Below are 22,184 nucleotides of genomic sequence, written 5' to 3'. Positions count from 1 at the left end.
TTCAGCCATAGAAAAGAATGAAATCATGCCTTTTGCACACAGGTAGCACTTGAGGCGATTCTGCTAAGTGAAATAACTCAGAACATCAAATATGGCATGTTCTCACTTATAAGTGGGAGCTAAACAATGGGGATACATGGAGATACGGAGCAGGATAAGAAACACTGGAGACTCCAAAAGGTGGTAGGGGTGAGGCTGAGGGTCGAAAAATCACCTGTTGAGTACAATGTTCACTATCTGGGTGATGGGACCGCTAAGAGGCCAGACTTCACCACTGCAATATATGCATGTAAGAAATACTCACCTGTACCTCTTAAACCTATTTTTTAAAGTATGTTTTTTCCTTTTTCTTTTTTCTGCCATGAGAAGAAAGGAGCAAAGCCTCTTAAAGGAATTGAAGTGGAGTTGCTGGAAAAGGAATTAAAACTTGACAGCCTAGGTAGGAAAGGACCCTATGTGGCTGAAAGAGATGTGTAAGTGCCCTTGCTGAGATAAGCAGCCCACAGGGTTCTTTAATCCCAAATGCAAAGGATTAGGAAAAATAACAGAGAAGGATGCATGTTTTCACTCCATACTAAAACCTAACAATTGAAAATGTCATCAAAGTAGATCCTGGAATTTTTTTGTGTGTTTTTAAAAAGTGAAAAATGAAATAAATAATTTCAGTATTTTTCAGCGGAAGTCTGTCAAATACATGACATATTGAAGAGCAAGCCAACTCTGATGGACTCAGGCTGGGTGGAAGCCAGGAGCCTAAAACTCCTATACATGGGGAACAGTCTGAACATCACCTCACCAAATAAAGTACCCATGTTCACCTGCTAAAATTGTTTAAATCCAATTATTTGCCTAAGGGGTTCCCTTTATTATGTGGATTACATGATAACAACACACTACTGCTATCTAGCGGCCATAAGGCTAAATTACAGGTTTAGGTTTTTCACTAGAAGTTTTAGGAAATGAACTTTCCTACTTTACAAAAAAGTTAAAAATCATCTAATATATGTGGCATATATGAAGATGTTACAAAGTTTCTGAACATATATTTTGTAAAAATCCAATAAGTTTGAACTCCTGAATAACATTTAGAAACTTTAAATATATGTGTCATGAATAACCACTTTTAAATAACTTAAATTTCTTTTCAACTCTACTAATAAAAGTAGTTACTACATCATATTTTATACCTCTTAAACCAAAGGCAGCTGGGACTCACCATCTCCAAGGAAGGTTACAAGAAACTCCACCTCTGCTAATGAGGTTATATCCATTAATGCACTGTTATCAGCCTGACAAGAACGCAAAGCCTTATGCCAGGTCTTTTCTTCTTTCCGAAGTTTGTAGCAATTACGATTGTAGGGATTCCAGCCAGGCTCACAGTGGGTAGCATAGTATTTCCACGCATCCTTTTCTTTTTAAACCAACAAAAAACAATGTCATTTTCCACAATTATTTTAACATTACTTATTACAGTTTATGTAAATTGCCATTAATATGATTACTTTAAAAATGTGAAAACCAGAAATATACAAAATGACATATATCATGGAATTCTAGATCTTCAGAGTTGAGAAGGGTCTAATCTATGATCTAGATCTAGATCTAGGATAAAATGAACCTCAGTATTTCATTTTCCAGATGAGCTAGTGAAGGTACAAACAAGTAAGGAGAGGAGGGATGACAGCAAGATGGCCGATAGAGACACAGGTGTCAGAAGCCTTTGAACAACAGCAACTCCATCTTGTTTAGAGGCTGAGTAAAATAAGGCTGAGACCTACTGAGCTGCATTTCCAGGTCAGGCATTCTACAGGATGAGACCGAAAGTCAACACAAAATACAGGTCACAAAGACCTTGCTGATAAAACAAGCTGCAGTAAAGAAGCTGGCCAAAACTCATCAAAACCAAGATGGTGAGGAAAGTGAGCTCTGGTGATCCTCGCTGCTCGTTATGTGCTAATTATAATGTATTAGCATGCTAAAAGACACTCCCACCAATGCCATGACAGTTTACAAGCCATGGCAACATCAGGAAGTTACCCTATATGTTCTAAAAGGGGGAGGAACCCTCATTTCCAGAAATTGTATACCCCTTTCCCAGAAAACTCATGAATAATCTACCCCTTGTTTAGCATATAATCAAGAAAGAACTGTAAGTGTAATCAGCTGAGCAGCCCAAGCCGCTGCTCGGCCTCTGGAGTAGCCAATCTTTATTCCTTTACTTTCCTGATAAACTTGCTTTCCTTTTATGGATTCGCCTCCAATTCTTTCTTGGGGTCTGGATTGGGACCCCTTTCTGGTAATACCTGGCGCTTGTCCCTGCCACAGGAACAGCCAAAGCAACAAACAAATGATTACATTTTCACAAAGGCAGCTGAAGGAGAGTGCTGGAGCACATCAAGGGAGTAGCAGAAACAACATGGAGCACAGAAACCCTTGCCACCCCTCCCCCACAATCTCCCCCAGTCCCCGCTGGAAGCAGCTTAGAGCCAGGAGAGACTTCTCCCTGTAAGGAAAGGATGAGCAAGAGGACCCCAGCAGCCTCCAACACCACCAGGGTCACCTACAGTCCTTGCCACTGGAGACCACTGCAGTCTTCACAGGCACTAAGCCCAGTTGAGAGGGCTGCCTGGAGTCTACAGGACTGTGCTTGCCCCAGAGAAAGTTCTGTCGCTGTACCCTGTCTCTCTGTGGCCTATGGGGCTATTGTGCTGCACCATCTTGAAAAAAGAACCACTGCTAGAATGTCATGTTCTGCTCCAGTAGTGAGTAGCCACAGCACCTCTCCATCCTTGAGACTTTGTAACCACTGCACCACTTCTACCTTGTGGCCCACCAACCCCATGCCAAACTGCTGTGGGGCTCTCACTCTACCTGGCGTGGCCAAGTTGCCACAAGCTGCTCTATTTACCTTTCCTGGTTGTTGCTGTGCCATGCCCCTCAGAGCCTGAGCTGGCTTATCACCCTGCCTCCAAAGAAATGGTGCGTTGGCCTCCCAGAGCAGTCATGTTCCCCAGTATGTGTGCTGAAGTGGCACCCGGCCTCCCAGGAATCCCTGCCCTGGCTGCCGAGAGTAGTCACACCTCTGAGCTGAAGTGGCTCCCAAATCCAGGGGAAACAGTGCTTTAGCTGCCCAAAGCAGTCATATCCCCCAACACTAAGCTGAAGCAGCCCCATCTCATGGGGGAATGGGTGCCTTGGCTGAGCTGAGCAGCTGTGCCTCGTGGGGCTTGGCTGATGTGGTACCCTGCATCCAACGGAAACAGCATTGGCAAGGCTGGGACATCCTGCCCTATAGGCCAAACAGCTGTAGTACCCTGCTTTCCTGGAACTGGACTAGTCCCACAAAGCCTGAACTGCTGAGGCACCCCACCTTCCCCAGGAAAGGAGTCATCATTTTGCTGCTCTTTGCTCCCCAGGAAACAGGCCACAGCTATATGCCATCATTCCTGGGTCCTTGCTGCTACTGAACCTGACCTCATAGAGTCTGAGATACTGCTGTGTCCCACCATCCCAGGGTCCAGAGTCACCACTGCCTGGTGCTCATCCCCTAGAGCATGAGTTGCCACTGTGCCATACTGGTTCTGGTTCCCAAATTACAGTGGTGCCCTGTTCCCTGGAGCCAAACCTCCAGAGTACCCCTTCTTCCTTGGAGGTAAATATATAGTCAAATTCAGAATGTTCAAATACTGTAATGGTGGTCTGTAAATCATTTATATCTCCAGTATGAAGATTAAAGTCAAAATTGTCAAAAATAGGTTGGGCACAGTGGCTCACAGCTGTAATCCCAGCACTTTGGGAGGCTGAGGTGGGAGGATTAGTTGAACCCAGGAGGTCGAGCTATGATGATGTCACCATATTCCAGCCTGGGCAACAGAGCAAGACCCTGTCTCTAAAACATAAATAAATAAGTAAATAAATAAATAAATAACCAAAATGCTAAAACATAACTATAGCTACAATAAATTAAGAAATACACAATATTAGAAGATGTAAATAGTGATATCAAAATTTTAACTATTGGAGGTAGGGTAAAAATCTAGAGTGATTGTATGCAACTAAAGTTAAGCAGTTATCAGTGTAAAACAGTCCATTATAACTACAAGATGTTTTATGTAAGCCATATGATAACCACAAAGAAAAAAAATAAACCTATAGCAGATACACAACTGATAAAGAGAAAGGAATCGAAATTTAGCACCACACACACAAAAAATCACCAAATCACAAAGGTAAACAATAAGAGAGGAAGAAAGAAACAAAGAATCTATAAATCAAGCAGAAAACAATGAACAAAATGGCAATAGTAAATCTTTACCTATCAATCATTACTCTGAATGCAAATGGATTAAATTATCTAATCAAAACACAGAATGGCTGAAAGGATAAAAGGTTACTAGGAGTCAAAGAGAGAAAATGAGCAGAGGTAGGAAAAAGGATACAAGTAGCAGATCTGTAGGATGAACAAGTCTAAAAGTCTACTGTACAGCATGAGGACTATAGTTAATATAGTGTAATCAGGATTCTTGATAAATGAGTAAATTATAGTTGCTCTTGTCACAGTGGGGGAAATGGGTAACTAAGTGAGATGATGCATGTGTTAATTTGTGTCACTAAAATAACCATTTTACTATATATATATATATATCCTATGACATCATGTTGTATACTTTGAACATACACAGTAAATTTTATTTTAAAAAATAGTAAAAAAGTAAAACAACAACAACAAAACCAAAGAAGTAAAGAGACTTGACAAAGGACATACAATGAAAGCAGGGTGTTGGGGCTAGGTATAAAATTTAACAGAGCTGTTCATTTTTGAAACCTTTTTACATTTAAAAGAAGTATTATGGAATACAATTTAAATGGTATTCCAAGGATTTTATACATAGTGTATGGGTGAGGTAGATATTTATCCCCAGCTGAAAAGAGCCTAAAACTCTGACGACTTCCTCTAAAATGGGGATGACAAATAGCTTTCACTTTGAAGATAAGTCTTGAGTGTCCACGGTGTTGCTCTGGGCTGATACAGATGCCAGGTGGGGCTTTCAGGAACACAGTGCCATGATGCTTGGATGTTGGAGGGCAGTGGTGATGCACATGTTATATGTTGGTTTTCCTTTCTCACGAGACTGTCCCCTATCTGATGATGGCATTTTTACCTTATTTTATTAACCACAACGAGGTGCCTCCATTAAGAACGAATTTAAACTAAATATGATTTCACTGTGGGAAACAAAACATTCTTTTAAAATTGTTTCTAGGACTCTGACAGCAATTGGAATTATGGCCAAAGAGTGTTAGAACTTTGTATATCATTGACCCCAGTGGTTTTCAGCCTAAAAAGGTACTCATGACACCTTTTTTAAACTTGGAATTTTAGGCTGCACGTGGTGGCTCACGCCTGTAATCCCAGCACTTTGGGATGCCGAGGTGGATGGATCGCCTCAGGTCAGGAGTTCGAGACTAGCCTGGTGAACATGGTGAAACCCCGTCTCTACTAAAAATACAAAAATTAGCTGGGCATGGTGGCAGGCACCTGTAATCCCAGCTACTTGGGAGGCTGAGGCAGAATTGCTTGAACCCGGGAGGCAGAGGTTGCCGTGATCCGAGATTGCGCCACTGCATTCCAGCCTGGGTCACAAAAGCAAGACTTCAATCGATCCGCAGAAGAATGTGTTGAACTTGAAGCAAAGCAAATAATCCGAACAAGCTAACTTAACTACTCCCATTTCTGGTCTTCTGACCTCAATTAGCAGACCAGAAGGATAAATATAACAGAAGAAATGCAGGGTGGCAGGAGGGAATGCAAGATGGCATAAGAAAGAAAGAAAAAATGAAGGGAGAAGGCATGGAGAAAGGAATGTGAAAGAAGGAAGAGAAGGAGGGAAAAGGACAATAACAGGTGGTAGCAATTTCAGCAAATTCCTGAAATAATGGACAAATCTCTACATTAAAAAATGGCAAGATGCTTCTTCTTTCCCCAAATTGTACCCCATATTCTACAAAACTTCTAGGCTTAGCTATTTAAAGGAAAATGAAAGTTAAAACTTGATTGTAAGAGACAATATTTAAAAATGATAATTCAGCTTATTATTTTAAATCTAGAGCTTCTCTAATATTTTTGCAATGATTCTTTAAAAAATGGTTATACTGGCCGGGCGCGGTGGCTCATGCCTGCAATCCCAGAACTTTGGGAGGCCGAGGAGGGTAGATCACGAGGTCAGGAGATTGAGACCATCCTGGCTAACATACTGAAGCTCCATCTCTACTAAACATACACAAAATTAGCCAGGCGTAGTGGCGGGTGCCTGTACTCCCAGCTCTCAGGAGAGTGAAGCAGGAGGACAGAGCTTGCAGTGAGCTGAGATTGTGCCACTGCACTCCAGCCTGAACCACAGAGCGAGACTCCGTCTCAAAAGAAAAAAAAAAAGTTATATTTTTATCTCTACATTTGGAGTTAAGACATTAATTCTCAGAGAAACTAGAAAGAGGTTATAGACCTGAAAACAGAAATAATTGGACTTCTGGTAGTAGATTGTGATTAGATATTATTTAAGTATTAACTCCATCTAAAAAGTCCTGCATGTGATTTCAGGCAGGAGGGTGTGTTACTAATAAGAGATTCAGAGTGTGCCAGAAAATCAATGAAGTAAATAATTATATAAAATTGTTTTTAAAATTATGTTTAATTTCTAGGGGAACAATAAATAAAACTCAAAACTAGAATAGAAAAAGAAATGTTATCTTGTTTTTCTAATACAGAATGACTAAGAGTGCAAATTTTTTAGAAGAGCAGAAGAAAATGTTTGCTATGCTTAGTTTATTTCAGTTTTTAGTAAAAACCTAAATGCATTTGTTAAAATAACAGTCCCTTTGACACAGCAGCTATTATCTAGTTACACATTTTTTTCATATAAATATAAACTAGATTTAGCTAAGTTTACATTATGAATTATTAGTAAAAAATAGAGAAATTTACATGTATTGAGAGGACAAGTAAACAACACCTAAGAACAACTTAAAATAAAAACACTTACCAACTATTTCATGATCAGTGTGGTTTAGATATTTTTTACATATATATGGCAAGGTGGACTCACAATCCCGACTCCTCCAGGCACTTGGCATAAATGAACTAAATGTTCCACAGTGATTTTCAACAAATGGCTCAAAATTTACCTCTGAAAATACAAAGAGTGTGTTTAATATTAGAAGCAAAAGCAGCTAGTTTAATATATATTGAAATGTAGTTTCAGCATCAAGGGGATAGCCTTTCTACTTGTCATATATAGTAAATCCTGTAAAGGTGTTATATCCTATAAGATGTTATCCATGATTTAGCAGTTACAGTCCAGGCATGTCAATTAAATGATTTCCCAAAGATTCCAAAAGACCCAATTTTACTATCTTAAAGTAGAGAGATACTTTGCAATTTGTAGCTATTTTTAAAGCAGCGGACTGGAATCTTGGCTTGTACCCAAATTCTCCTGCAACTTTGGCTAAAAAGCTTATCTTCCTGGACTCTATTTTCTTGTTTGGAAAAGCTTGCCTTAAAAGAATTCAGTCAGGTTAAAAAATGTTTATAAACTACTCTCAAAAAAGCATGTCCTATGTGCATGGGAAATGCTGCGGTGTAAGGCTGCAGGATGATGCCACGTGACAAAGGCAAAGAAAACACTGCGGGTACCTGGGCTCCAATTTAGGTAGCTGAGCGGTGTTCCATCAGACCACTGCCAGCCAGCGTGTTCATCCAGCTGATTGAGACCGATCCACACCTCCACTGCTTTACTGCTCATGTGCTCTGAAATGAAAATTATGAAGCTTTAAAAAAAAAAAAATCCAGTGTTATACATCTTTCTTGTTCTCCTATTCCTGGATCATGGAGTCAGAAATTAATCCCAGTCAATGATAGGAAAGGTGCACAGAATGCACGTGGTGCTTCTGAGTGATAAAGCAGGTTCCCACCATCTTGAGAAACAGAGCAGGCTCACTGACAGCTGTTTTTCAACTCTGAATGCTTCATGCGAGTACCCAGAAATGTTGCCTTTCAGGGTTGTCAATCTAGACAAGGGTGCATGGTTGCACACTTGAGGCCATCTTACTTGAGTGAGCTCATGAACTTAAAGCTTTTATAGGGTGGAGGAGGAGGTGTGCAGGGTCACTCCCAGAAAGTGAACAGAGGCATATCTTCACAGGTAAAAAAGTGTGCTGAAGTAGATCAGGGAGGGGTGTACAGTGTGAGAGCCACCAGGAGTTGTCTGCTCAACAGGAGGGACCAGAGTGTCTCGGGGCATCCCTAGCAGGTTGGGACCTAAGGCTGTGTGCAGTGCAAACTAGAGGCTGCTTCCACAGCTTGAGGTGGAAGAAGTTTTTATGGCAGGCTGGCTCTGTGGCCCCTCCTCTTAACCAGTCCACTACAACTCTCGGTTTAAGGCAATACCATGTTTGTTAAAGACACTATGAATAAAGACATGCATTGGCGTGCAGAAAAACATAGTTATCAAAATTATAGAATTATGGGAATTTTTCTTCAGTTTTTCTTTCTGTGCACCTAAATTTTAAACATTCTTCCAGAACAAATAGGTACTACTTGTGAGTAAAAATGGAGGGGGGAGGGGACCAAAACCCAGTATCAGAAACGTAATGAAAGTGGCAATTTTGTGACGCTTTGAAATGTTGCCATTTACTCGTTTAATCTACAAAGGAGAGCATTGTTCGCTTACAATTCACCTGCTTCAGAGCCCAATGTGTTTTTAGTCAGATGCAGGGGTCCTGCCTGACATTAAGACCCTGACGGATAAGAGTTATAAACAGGGTGACCGTATGCCCCCGTTTTCCTGGAAAGCTCATGGTTCATGCTGGTAGTTCCAGAATAATTATTAATCGCAGTCCCTTTTACTATCAAAAGAGTCTCAGTTTGGATGATAGACTGTATGATTACCCAGGTTGTGAAGGTCATTGTAGTCATACAACAAGGCTGCAGCATCCTCAGTGACTAGACATTTCAATACAATTGTGAAAAACTCAAAGAACCTAACCCATTTAGGAAAAGAGAAAAAGGTGCTTTATAATTTTGAGATCCCCAGAAATCAATAAACAGAAACAGCATCCTATACGTGGGTTTCACCCTTCCAAGTTTCCATGGCATTCACATGGAATCTCTTTCTAATGTCCGTTTGATTATTCCTTTCAATAGCACCATTTGATTAAACCATTTAGCAGGTCTTATGATGATAAGAAGTGAAATGGATTGACAAGGCAGGGAGAAATTTTCACATTTCACATCCAGGCAAGTGCCAAGTGATATTTTAAAATCTAGTTAAAATATTAAAACGTTAATTATTCTTATCTTAGAATTATTTTGAATACCCATTGTGCAATTGTTTTAATAATGCAGATAAAAAATCATTGTGCAATTTATAATCTGTGTCTGAAGGCACAAAAAACCATCTATTTATCTTTAGGACTAAGCTGGCCCACAATACTGTAATAAGAAACTCGAATTTAAATTCCTTTGGATATTTCTTGGCATTCATGACAGCTTAGATAATTCCTTGTACCATAGTACATGTTCACCAGAAATAGCAAGAAACATTAGATTATTTTCATCATTAAAAAATACCTTGGTTGGAACGAACAGGTTTCTGTCTTTACGAACAGACTTCTGTTTTTCCAAACAATTCCCAAAGACTAATTATAGAACTGAGGTAGTTAAAGCAAAGTCCCTGACATGTCTTATTTTTTAAAATTATTATTCAAATTTGATGAATAAATCCAGACCTTCTCATGACAGATCCTGGCAGTTAAGATAGATAATTGTAATTCATAAATGGCATGTAAACTTTTATGTGAAAACCATTTCAGGCTTATAATGATTTTGAAAATTGATGTTTTTCTGCACTATGACTTACTCAAATCAAATTCAATAATAATTTCTGACTTTTGCACAGCTGTGGGGAAAGGGTGGGCACACATTGCTCATTCATTTCTTACAATCCTTCTGGAAAATATTAATGACTTACAAAAGCTTTAAAGTGTGCTTACTTTTCCATCCAGTGAACCCACTTCTGCAAACTTATAAAAAAATAATTGGGGAGGTATGCACAAAGCTATGTGCAGGGATGGTTTATAATATCAACAAATAAATAAATAAATAAAAAACAAATGGTTTCATCAATATATCTCTAGTAAAAGGAGATTCGATCAATATATTACCACTAACCTATACTACTATGTAACCATTAAAAATTATTATGTAGATCTATATTTATAGATACAGGCAAATGTTCATTATATGCAGGTAAATAAAATAACCAGACTACCAAACTGTGTACATAGTTGTTGTTAAATGGTTAACACACACTGAGTGTTTGTTATATGTGCCAGGCACTTTTCTATGATTTCACCTGTATTAAAATATGTAATCCACACCAGGAATTTGCATTATTATTATTTCCACTTGGTAGAGGGGGAAATTGAGGCACCGAGCGGTTAAATCACTTGCTTGAGTAACCCTGCTACTCAAGTGGTAGAGGCAGGATTCAAACCCAGGTGGCTCCCTGCTCTCCTAACCACTGTGCAATAGCTGCCATGTTTTAATTTATTTTTATTTTTTATTTATATATTTATATATAAATATGTATTTTGATATGGAGTCTGGTTCTGCCGCCTGGGCTGGAGTGCAATGGCATGATCTTGGCTCACTGCATCCTCCACCTCCCAGGTTCAAGTGATTCTCCTGCCTCAGTCTCCTTAGTAGCTGGGACTACGGGTGCATGCCACCACATCCGGCAAATTTTTGTATTTTTAGTAGAGAGAGGGTTTCACCATGTTGGCCAGGCTGGTCTCGAACTCTTGGCCTCAACTGATCCACCCGCCTTGGCCTCCCAAAGTGCTGGGATTACAAGTGTGAGCCACTGCGCCTGGCTGCTGCCATGTTTTCATATAATACCATTTTATATATATACTATGTATGTACACATGCATTTATATGTTTTTGCAGAGAGACACAGTTATCTCTGGATTACAGAACTATGGGAACTTTTTCATTGGTTTTTCTTTCTATATACCTGAATTTTACAAATTATTCTAAAATAAACATGGACTATATATGCAATAATATTTGAAAAAAACTGGCATCAAAAACTGTTAATGAAAGTGACTCATTTTGTGATATTTTCTAATGTTTCCACAAGTTTTTAAAGAGGTGTATGTACACACATACAAATACATTTCATCTATAAAGGAAAAGTAAGAGGAGAGTGTAGGAAATGAGTGAAACACAAGTCTTAGTTTACTGGCACAATTCTTTTAACACATTATTGTCTATACTGCTAGTTAACATATATGTGCTTTTGCTTTTCCCACCAAAGTTTAAGATTTTGTTTTTGGGACCCACCAGAAGGCCTATGATGTACCTGCACATGGTGAATGATAGGTAAGATTTCATTTAATTAATAAAATGCTTAATGATTTATTAATGGAAATGGAATGGCTAAAATCTCCAGAAGAGCAAGAAATAGCTCTTAAATTTAGAAATCTTCCTGATTCACTTGTTAGAACTGCAACTCTCCTGGGTCCCTTGTTGTGGCCTCAAATTCTCTTCTCCAAGGGGGAGAAAATAAGAAAGACATCACCGGATGCCAAATGGAATCACTCAAGGTTCATGGAAATATTTTGGGTGAGAGTTTTGGGCCATATTAAGGAAAGAAAAATATTTTTTAAGAGCTTTTTTTCAGAATATATTTTTGTATATGTGAAAACAGTTAGCAACAGTCTTTTTATTGTATCAGTATCAATGTGCATCATCCACCTACTTACCCCTTATGAAATTTTCTTCAGTTTCATCTGTAATACTTAACAGAGCACCTCCTTGCATCTGGCATGAAGAATGTGCCTCGCTCCAAGAGAGAGATGAAAGCAGGTTGAACTGGTAACAAATGTGTGAACTGAGGTCCTTCTCCCAAATAGTATCACAACTTACTTCTGCAGAAGCTGGAAACAATGGCCGTTAAAAACATCCAAGTCTTATTTCATCTATACAGCAACATATTTGTAAGATAAATCTGAATGGAATTATTCCATCTTGCAATCTCTAAAACTTCAGTGCCTTATCTATTCTTGATTAGGTCTTTATGATAAAATCTGCATTGCTATCCCATTGTTAAGATATGGTTAAACTCTTTCATGATTTACGTAAGGAAATATCAGAAATCACCTATGAAGAAGCTATAATCCTTTCCAGAGTAATAACAGGAACCAGTTTTAAGAAAAGGAAATGGAAGCGAAGTATTTGTGAAAATAAGATCTGAGTTCTTTTGTCATTTAGAACTTTACATTGAAAACTTCTGTCTTTAAAAGTTCATTTTAGTGATACAAATGTTATTTCAAAGGCATTTCTTCCCAAATACAAAATGCTAAAACAAAAGGATAGAGTAGGAATATAAGTCAATAGTAAACACAAGTTTTCAAATAAACATCAAGCACCGGAACACTGACATATAGTTTAAGAAAGTTCTTTCAGCCAAGAGGAATAGAAGCAAGATCCACTTGTAAGACACTGGCCGAAGACTGCATAGTATGCTCAAAAGTAAATTAAATAAAGTATGAAATGTGGAGCTGAAGTCCAAAGTTTTTTGAAATAACAGAAAATTAAGACTGAGTTTGGGTGCTTTTGCTAACATTTTAAATCAAATTCCAAGGTGAACTAAGTAGCCACAACAATGACCGGAAATCAAACTCAAACAGACAATGTCAGAATGCAGAGAATGTGAGCCATACTGCAGCATGACTGAAAATGACTGACAGGCAACCAGCTGAAATCTAGGACAGCCTTTCCCAAAGTGTGATTCCCAAAGTAAGACAACTTTAAGAGGCTCCCCAAGAAAATCTGAGACACAATGCATGCATAGGGTTCTCTGGGAAATTCACAACGAACATTAGCATATTCAAGGCTCTGAGAAGTTTTGGAGTAAACAAATGTGCTTAATTTTAATTCAGTGTACTTCAAACTTATTTGACAATAAAATCTGTTTTGTTTGTTTTTTTCTCCCTCATAACACTTAGATGGTCCCCTTGGGAAATGTGGAAAGTTTATTTTCATGTCTGATTGCAACATACATTCCAGAGGTTTTAAATCACATATAAATCTAAGGTTGTCTATAGAGTTTCCTGACTGATACCTGTGTTTATAGAAGGATCCAAGATTAAAGGAAGGCAGAAGACAAGGCTATCACCAAGTAACACTGAAGGGAAGGAAAAAAAAGAAAGGAAAAAGAGAAGGGAAATTTTCAGTAACCATTTTGCCATAGTGGCTGAAATTTCCCAATTGAGATGGAATCCTTAGAGATTGTTTTCAGTTAAAATGCTAGGCCTTCCCTGAGGTGGACAATATGCTACTACGTATTATGAGGCACTAGTTCAGCCATACTCACCCACCATGACAGCTGAGACCATGATGGGGGAGCGGGGGTGTGTTCATAGTTTTGGTGTGCATAAGAATCATTTAGGACAGTCACAGTGGCTCATGCCTGTAATTTTAGCACTTTGGGAGGCTGAAGTGGGAGGATCACTTGAAGTCAGGTGTTCGAGACCAGCCAGGTCAACAAAGCGTGACCCTATTGCTACAAAAAGAGAAAGAAAGAGGCTGTGTGTGGTGGCTCCTGCCTGTAATCCCAGCCCTTTGGGAAGCTGAGGCAGGTGGATCACTTGAGCCCAGGAGTTCAAGACCAGCCTGGGCAACATGGTGAAAATTTTTTGAGTGCTGATATGACACCACCTGATCTCTTGTGATGGGTTTTGGTCAATACTTTGTTTCATGCACAAAATTATTTTAAATATTGTATAAAATTACCTTCAGGCTATGGGTATAATGTATATATGAAACATAAATGAATTCTGTCTTTACACTTGGGTCCTGTGCCCAAGAAATCTTATTATGTATATGCAAATATCCTAAAATCAGAAATCCAAAACACTTTTGGGCCCAAGAATTTTGGATAAGGGATACTCAGCCTGTATAAGAATTTGTACTTCTTTTTTTTTTTTTTTTTTGAGACGGAGTCTTGCTCTGTCGCCCGGGCTGGAGTGCAGTGGCCGGATCTCAGCTCACTGCAAGCTCCGCCTCCCGGGTTCCCGCCATTCTCCTGCCTCAGCCTCCGGAGTAGCTGGGACTACGGGCGCCCGCCACCTCGCCCGGCTAGTTTTTTGTATTTTTAGTAGAGACGGGGTTTCACCGTGTTAGCCAGGATGGTCTCGATCTCCTGACCTCGTGATCCACCCGCCTCGGCCTCCCAAAGTGCTGGGATTACAGGCTTGAGCCACCGCGCCCGGCCAGAATTTGTACTTCTATACAGGCAGACACAAATCCTTTCTCTGCTTCTCTAGGTGGACTGCATGTCACTCCATGAATCTCGAGAACTCTGAATAGAGTTGGTCTAGGGGCCGTCAGGCCTGCATCAGAGGCTCTTCTGTGCAATCCTGCTCTCTTCCCTTCCTTTCCACAAGAACTGATCCTGAAGGGGCTCCCCAAGAAAATCCCACATGTTAACCTTTGGCTCAAAGACTGCCCCCCGGGAACCCACCACCTTCCACAGGCTCCCACCTTGACCTGGGCATTTGCACTTACATATAGTCTCTCCTTCCAAGCTACAGAAAATGCAGGATCAAAGGCTGGTGTTTCAGGTATGTTTATTATTCTGGAAAAATTCTAATCTAAGGGCTAGAATCCTATTGTTATATTCTTTACATCTTTGATTGTCTTTATATCATCTCTTCTATTGCTAAATTATGAGCTCCAGGGAAGCAATCGTGTCATATATAACTTTGAGTCTCCTATTATGTGATGAGAGATTACCAAAATCTTTTTCATGGTGTTATAAATAGGTGATTTTCCCCTCCTAAACTACATCTCTTTTTTAATGAACTGAAGTGCATACGTAGAATGACTTGGGAAGTGTTTCATCCTCTTCCAATTTCCCACTTAGTCTCTCATCCACTCAATCTAGCCATTAATGTATATCTTGTTTAAGACCATCAATGACCCCTGTGTTGCCAAATTCAGCAACTGTTAGTTTGAGACTTTATCAAACAAGGCCCTTCATCAGCACTTGGCAGGCTGAGTTCCCTCTCCATGCTGATTTACTAACTCTTTTCTTGACTTCCCATGCCAGGCTACCCTTAAACCTCCCTGGCTGCCCCCTTTCAGTCTCCCTTGCTGGTTTATTCTTCTCTACTCAAATTAAATGTTGGAGGCCTCAAGACTTGGCCCTGAGCCCCCTTCCTTTCTATTCTACACATTCTTTCTGCACATGGCTATCTAACTTGTTCTCATGGGTCCATTTTCTATAACTTCCAAATACATAGAGATCATTACATCTACCTACCTAGTCCACATCTCTACATAACTGACTCACATATAACATGTGCCAACCTGAATAGTATTTAATTTTCTTTTCCAACTGTATATCTCCATAAACTTAGCTATGCATGTCAGAAACACGGAGTCTGAATTAATGTCTCACTTTTTCTCCTAGCCTCCAAGTTCTTAGGAGTGAGAAGTCCTACTCCTGGTTAAAAACCTATATGTGATTCTTGAGGCCTGACCATAGGCAGTTACAAAGCCTTTACCTGGCAGGCCTCATGGGGGAAAGCTGCCCCTACTCCAGACTTGGTGCTGAGCTGGCACACTGCAGTTTCTAAAGAGAGTCGTAGTTAAGGGTTCAGGCCCCTCAGGCCCATCACGCTCTGTGTTGTTTGCATTTCTGGCACAGGTGCCTTCCCATCCTATGTATCTTTCTGTGTGAGGCCTTGGGCCAAGGTCCTCTTCAGGTGCCTCTGCCGAGGCTGGTATGGAGCGGGAAGGAGAGGAATCTTGAAGACACTTTTTCCCCACTCTGACTCAGTGCTCAGTACTTTTTGACTCCTAGCTCTTCCCCTCACCTTACCCCAACCCAGAATCTATACAACTGAAAAGCCTTTGTTGTTGTTGTTGTTGAGGGGTCTCTCAATGGTGAGCTGAGCTGAACTCCACGTCTGTGCTGATCCACTGACCCTTGATGGCGGTGCTGTTCCCTGGGGAAAAATGGAACAGGGAGAGGTGGCGAATTCTTTTATTCTCTTCATTATACCATCGTAGTGAGTGATCAACAGCTTAACACCTTCATTTTTGGTTTGTTGCTTTAATTAGCTACTCCCACACATGACAGCTCAGCTGTCTCCAGCCCAGCCAAGCTCCTGACAACCAGGTCCTGTTCAGTTTATCTACAGGTTAGATCTTCAATACATCCACATTTCTCCAATCCCCTTGCTGCCACCTAACTGAAGACACCACTACTCCTGGCCCAGACTATTGCTCTAGCCTTCTAACTGGTCTCCAGGATTTGCCTTTTGCTCCCTTCCAAGCCATTCAGTATAATGGAACCTGAGTAATCCTTAAATATCTTTTTTTAAAAAAATCATCACTCCCCTGCTTAAAACCCTTTGATGGCTTTCTTTTGCACTTAGAATTAGCTAAGTCCTTACATTTATGACACTCTGAACTATCTAGCCTGTCCATGAGTTGGGCTCTGTCTGCCCTTTCAGAGTGTCTTGTTTCTCTCTCCTTCAATCACTGTACTCTTGCCATGTTGACTTCCTTAGATTGCAATAACCTCTTTCCCCCTTCAAAACCTTCAGATATTGGCCAGTGACATGCTGAGGGCTGGGGGTGGAGGAGCAGTCAGCCTGGACAGGTGGGCATATTTGATCAATGACATTGGAATTGTTAGAGCATGTGCATGGTGAATCAAAAGCATGCTGTCTTTTACTTGGTTTTATTATTATTTTTTAGTTCTATTTAAACCACATACCCCCTTTATTGCCTGCATCCCATGCTGACCACTCCCTCTTCCCTTCCTTTGCACATGGCTGCATCATGCATCTCTGTGTGAATATCTAATTCTCTCATTTTCCATTTTGACAACTTCTACTCATCTCTTGGGAAGTTCAAATACAACTTCCTTACGAAAACCTTCCATGACTCCCAATTTTAACTTTGGTTTCTCATTTATAATACTGTATTTTCTTAAGGTAGAACCCATGATAAACTGTAATTATATATTAATTTGGGTATTATACTTGAATGTGAATGTCATCAGGGCAGGCACGATGACTTTCATATTTCACATTCACAGTTATAACCCCAGGAGCCAGAGAAGTCCCTGGCACATAGTAGGTGTTCAATATCTGTTTGTTAAATGGATAAATGAATCAATGGTCTGTGGAAATGGAGGTCAAAGTCAGGTCAGGCATGCATTGTTGTAGAAGTCAAGAGGAGACAGCGCCCTGAAGAAGGTATAGACAATTCTTTTGCGAATTCTCTTTACATAGAGAATGAGAGAGAGAAGTGTTTTCAGGAGGCAGAAATGGGAATAAAAGAATTGCATTATTTTTAAGATGTTATTTTAAGACTCGTACAGGGCTAACTGCTAAGGAAAAGGGCCCAGCAAAGAAGCACCGGGGGTGTGCACTGGAATCATCTAGAAGTTTGTTAAAACACAGATTGCTGGGTTGCACTTCTAGAATTTCTGATATGATGGTCTAGGGTGTGACTGCTACTTGCATTTCTAGCCAGCTCCCAGGGAATTCCAATGCTGCTGGAACAGGGACCACACATTGAGAACCATTGAGATACAGGTTAGAGAAGGTTGGATGGGGTGCTCCAGAGTCCAGGTGGGGAGACTTGGCCTACACAGGAGGAGGAACATCATCCTCGTGCATAAAAGGAAGGAAATAAGGATGGGCACAGATGCAGGTAGGCTTAAAAACGAGGGAGCAGGAAGTTGCCAAACTGCCTGTCTGATGGATCTTTTTGCCATTATGAGGTAGGAATTGAGGTCACCTACTGAGAATCAGAAAGGAGACTGGAAGGTAGGGTTAGAAGTTAAAGGAGAATAGAGAGGTTGGCAGGGTCGTCGTGGGGTGTGAGAGCTGCATGACAGAAACATATAGCATTGCTGATTCATGTTGAGGGCTCAGGAGAGAGTAGTCATACATTTATTGTATCAATCTGCTTGTTTTTCTTTCTTGCAGGGGGAGGGGGTGGGCAGGCAGCGACAGAGCCTTGCTCTGTCACCAGGCTGTAGTACGGTGGTGTAACCTTGGCTCACTGCAACCTCCACCTCCTAGGTTCAAGTGATTCTTCTGCCTTAGCCTCCTAAGTAGCTGGGATTACAGGTGCCCACCACCACACTCAGCTAATTTTTGTATTTTTAGTAGAGATGGGATTTCACCATGTTTGCCATGCTGGTCTCAAACTCCTGACCTCAAGTGATCTGCCCACCTCGGCCTCCCAAAGTGCTGGGATTACAGGTGTGAGCCACTGTGCCCAGCCTAAATCTGCTTTATTATAGAATTATATAAAAATAAGGTTCAAGGACAGCCATATCATTTCACAGGTTGGTATTGTAAAAATATCTCAAAGTGTGGTTCTGCAGCTGTGTAAGGCAAACCACCAAGAAAGACCTAGAATGGCCCATAATTGCCGCTAAGCAAACCCAGAGAGATTCCTGTATGTCATCCTTATTGCTGAAGATGTTTTATTATATACTTTACTGCTAGTATATTTGTGTATGTGTTTATGAATACTACATTTAAATTTTGCTCATTTACAATCAACTTTTTTTTTTTTTTGAGACAGAATCTCCCTCTGTGGCCCAGGCTGGAGTGCAGTGGCTGGATCTCAGCTCATTGCAAGCTCTGCCTCCCAGGTTCATGCCATTCTCCTGCCTCAGCCTCCCGAGTAGCTGGGACTACAGGCGCCCGCCACCTCGCTCAGCTAGTTTTTTTTTTTTTTGTATTTTTTAGTAGAGACGGGGTTTCACCATGTTAGCCAGGATGGTCTCGATCTCCTGACCTCGTGATCCGCCCATCTTGGCCTCCCAAAGTGCTGGGATTACAGGCTTGAGCCATCGCGCCTGGCCAATCAACTTTTTTTTTTTTTTAAAAAGGTAGCATCATTTTACACTGAGATATTTAAAAAAAACTCCCACATACGAAGGATGAGATACAGTAGTACAGACCTTTACTTTATTCCACCCACTCTTCTCTGTCCTATTCACTTGCTGACCCCATGGAAAGAGCCATCAGCTTGCTCAGGTTTCAATCTCTGACATGTCATTTTGAGTTTTATTGGCTACCGGGAGCCAAAAGTAACGAGAAAGGAAGAAAACTGGCACTGAACAAATAAACATGCTGTCTGCTGGTTGTGGTAAAGGTCAGGAGAGCTGGAATCTGGCAGGCTGTCAAGCAGAGGAAGCTTCTGAGCTGTAGGAGGCTGAACAAATAGATAGTCTGGGGAATGAAAAGCCCAGAGCATCACTGAACCCAGGCTTCCACTGGGAAACTATCATTGGCTATAAGCGACAGAGGATGGTGGCAGGGTTCTTTTCAGAACCTTAAGGAGAATGTTGTAGTTTTTTTTTTTTTAAGTCCCTAATATTAGAGCCATGTGAAGTATGTGTTAACTTTATTAGTATTGGTTCATTTATTTGGTTTTAACAATGACCTCTATTGGGGATGGAAAAGGAAAGAGAAAACATGATGCAAACAAAATGACAATAATAAAAATAATATGACATCTGGTTCAGGAATCCAAGGAGTATAGGGATTACATGCATACACACCTATATGCATACATTTAGATTCAGATAGAGAAGGCTGGTGATCTGACAGTTATAAAATAACAAAATGCTTTCATGCTGGTTGGTGAATAGCCACTGTTCTCAGCTTCTCTATTACCCACTGCTGCCCCAGGCTTCCCTGCATCCCACCCCTGCATTCCAGCAGCTAAGGGGTTAATATCAGCAGAGGGCCTCTGAAATTCCCAACCCCACACTAAGGTCTCCACTACGATTGACCAATAGCCCATACCATATTGGCTGTTAAATGTATTGCTATTATCCCTGTATATAGATGTATATTGCATAGAATTATCTCCATATTATTAATTGCTTGATGATGAATTATCTGCACCAAGGTCATCTGGGGCACTTCTCAAAAATGCAGATGTTTGGGTTTTACATACCGCTCCCACTGCACCTCTGAAAGATGGGCCAGGATATGCATTTAAACTATCTCCCAGGTGATTCTAGGGCGTTGTCTCAAATACAGCCTGCATTTTCTGGCATACAGCAAACCTGTCTGTCCTGTCTTCTCTCTAGATGCCAAGTTCCTTAAAGGGAAGATCCTAAGTCCTAAAACTCTTGGCATTCACCACTATGCCTAGCTTAGGGCTTATTGACTGACAACAGAGAGGAGAAATCATGGATTCAGAAGTGTAAGCTGAAAAGATAAATTGGGTTTGCTGCTGCTGCTGCTATTGTTGCTGCAGCTGCTGGCCACAATGGTTAGCCCTTGTGGGTGCTTACTGTGTGCCAGACATTATGAAAAGTGCCTTGAATGCTTCATCTAATTGAATTGCACAATAATCCTAATAGGTACATTATCTACATTTTATGGCTGAGGAAACTGAGACTCAGAAAGATGGAGAGAGCTTCCCAAAATTTCATTGTTGGGAGGAAGCAGGACTCCAATCTTGACCTGTCTGATTATTTCAAAGCTTATACTTTCCTATTTACTAAGCCATACTAGCTCTTGGATTAGAAAACAATTATACAGATACTTTATAAATCAGATTCTTTGGAGTTAATCTCTTCAATTTGCTTTTGCTTCAAATTTATTTGTTGCATTTTATGTATGCGGAGGGGAGGCAGGCATGGGAGATGAAGACTGTAAAAGCTGTACTCTCTGACTCACAGAAACCACGGGAAAGGAAATTGAATATAGAAAGTAGGAGGCATATATAAATATTCTCTAATACTTGAGAACACCTGGAAACTTTTCAGCTAAGTAAAAATAAAATAAAATAATAAAGCACTAACTGAAAAAAAAGTTAGAACATTGCCACTGCCATTGACCTTTGAAAATCAAGATAAGAAAAGAAAAAAAAAATGAGGTTATATCCAGAAGGTAAGTAGTAAGGAAAGGGAATCAAGACAAGAATCCACTGTCAAGAAATAATGAGGGCAATTGCGATTTTAGAAAGATCATCAAGAGGCCAGCTGGTGCCTGGACTTGACAATGGGCAAGACAAGCAGCCTGGATGTGGAGAAATTAAGGCAGCTCATAAGAGGTAGTGGATTGAAAGGCTAACTGGGTTTTATATGCAATCAGGTTTGTTTTGAAGTATCCAGCCAAGAAGCTGGGATCAATGAGATCGCAGAGTATTATAATTTAGTTCTGGTTAAAACATCATTATGCACTGAGCTTAATGAAGAATGGCTAATTAACATTTCTTGAATGTATGGCAAAAAGAATATACATTAGAATTGTCTTTTCAAGGCAAAAACAAAAATCCTATTCAAAATCTGAATTAATAGCATCAGGGTGTTTATTCAGACTTCAATATATCAATCCCAGTGCTTTTGTTTAGATACAGATAACTTTCTAATCCTCTTTGATTCATTCATGACATATAGAGAAGACAAAATTTATTCTTACTGGGATCAGGGCAAAATCCCCACTTTTCATCTCTTTCATAACGGCTTGTCGTGGCACACCACAGGAAGTCATCTTCCCGACCTTCACGGGTACATTCATGATGCCACTGATGGTTATACTGGAAGGGAAACACACATGGCATCCCATGGGTGTTCCCTTTGATTGTGTGCAAATCTAGGAGAAAGAAAGGTACAAAGTCAGATAAGTATGATGTCAGCTTTACCTTTGGAAACTGCTATACATCAAAAGCATTTTTTATGGACTGAAACCCTCTTAGGGGCAGATACTCATTACAGCAGAGTAAGCCCTCAGGTTCTCACTGTCTCCTGTCAGTAGAAGTGTGAGACCGAGAGCTGGGCTCAGAGGAAGTGCTGATACATAGTTTGCTTACGCATTTATCTACTTGTTTACTTACTATGGTGAGCTGCCACAGTAACATTCATACTTGTGGATGGAAGAGAAGGAAACTTTAATGGAGATTTAACTTCATAATACCTTCCAGTCCCCAAATACATCAGCCATTAGCATCTAAGGCTCAATAGATTCATAGGCATTTATTAATTTATTCATTCAATAACTATTTATTGAGCATTTAGTGTACTCAGTACTGGGGATACAACAGTGAACAAACCAGCATAAGTTCC

General features: G+C 40.3%; 1 protein-coding gene across 5 annotated transcripts in view; it reads right to left on the bottom strand.

The window, feature by feature from the left end:
* Positions 1-22,184, bottom strand: part of PLA2R1 (phospholipase A2 receptor 1) — a 140,524-nt gene that overhangs the window by 98,434 nt on the left and 19,906 nt on the right. For all 5 annotated transcript variants that reach the window (XM_033231336.1, XM_033231338.1, XM_033231335.1 and 2 more), the window contains exons 3-7: positions 21,541-21,714; positions 11,824-11,997; positions 7,691-7,804; positions 7,041-7,184; positions 1,217-1,411 (exon numbers count right to left, since the gene is read on the bottom strand). In XM_033231336.1, coding sequence (XP_033087227.1) covers positions 1,217-1,411; positions 7,041-7,184; positions 7,691-7,804; positions 11,824-11,997; positions 21,541-21,714 — 801 coding nt within the window. The remainder of the gene's footprint in view (positions 1-1,216; positions 1,412-7,040; positions 7,185-7,690; positions 7,805-11,823; positions 11,998-21,540; positions 21,715-22,184) is intronic.

Source organism: Trachypithecus francoisi, unplaced genomic scaffold (assembly GCF_009764315.1).
Source record: "Trachypithecus francoisi isolate TF-2019V2 unplaced genomic scaffold, Tfra_2.0 Lachesis_group13, whole genome shotgun sequence".
Lineage (NCBI taxonomy): Eukaryota > Metazoa > Chordata > Mammalia > Primates > Cercopithecidae > Trachypithecus > Trachypithecus francoisi.
Note: the sequence above shows the minus strand (reverse complement) of the source record. Positions and strands in the feature narration are given on the sequence as shown.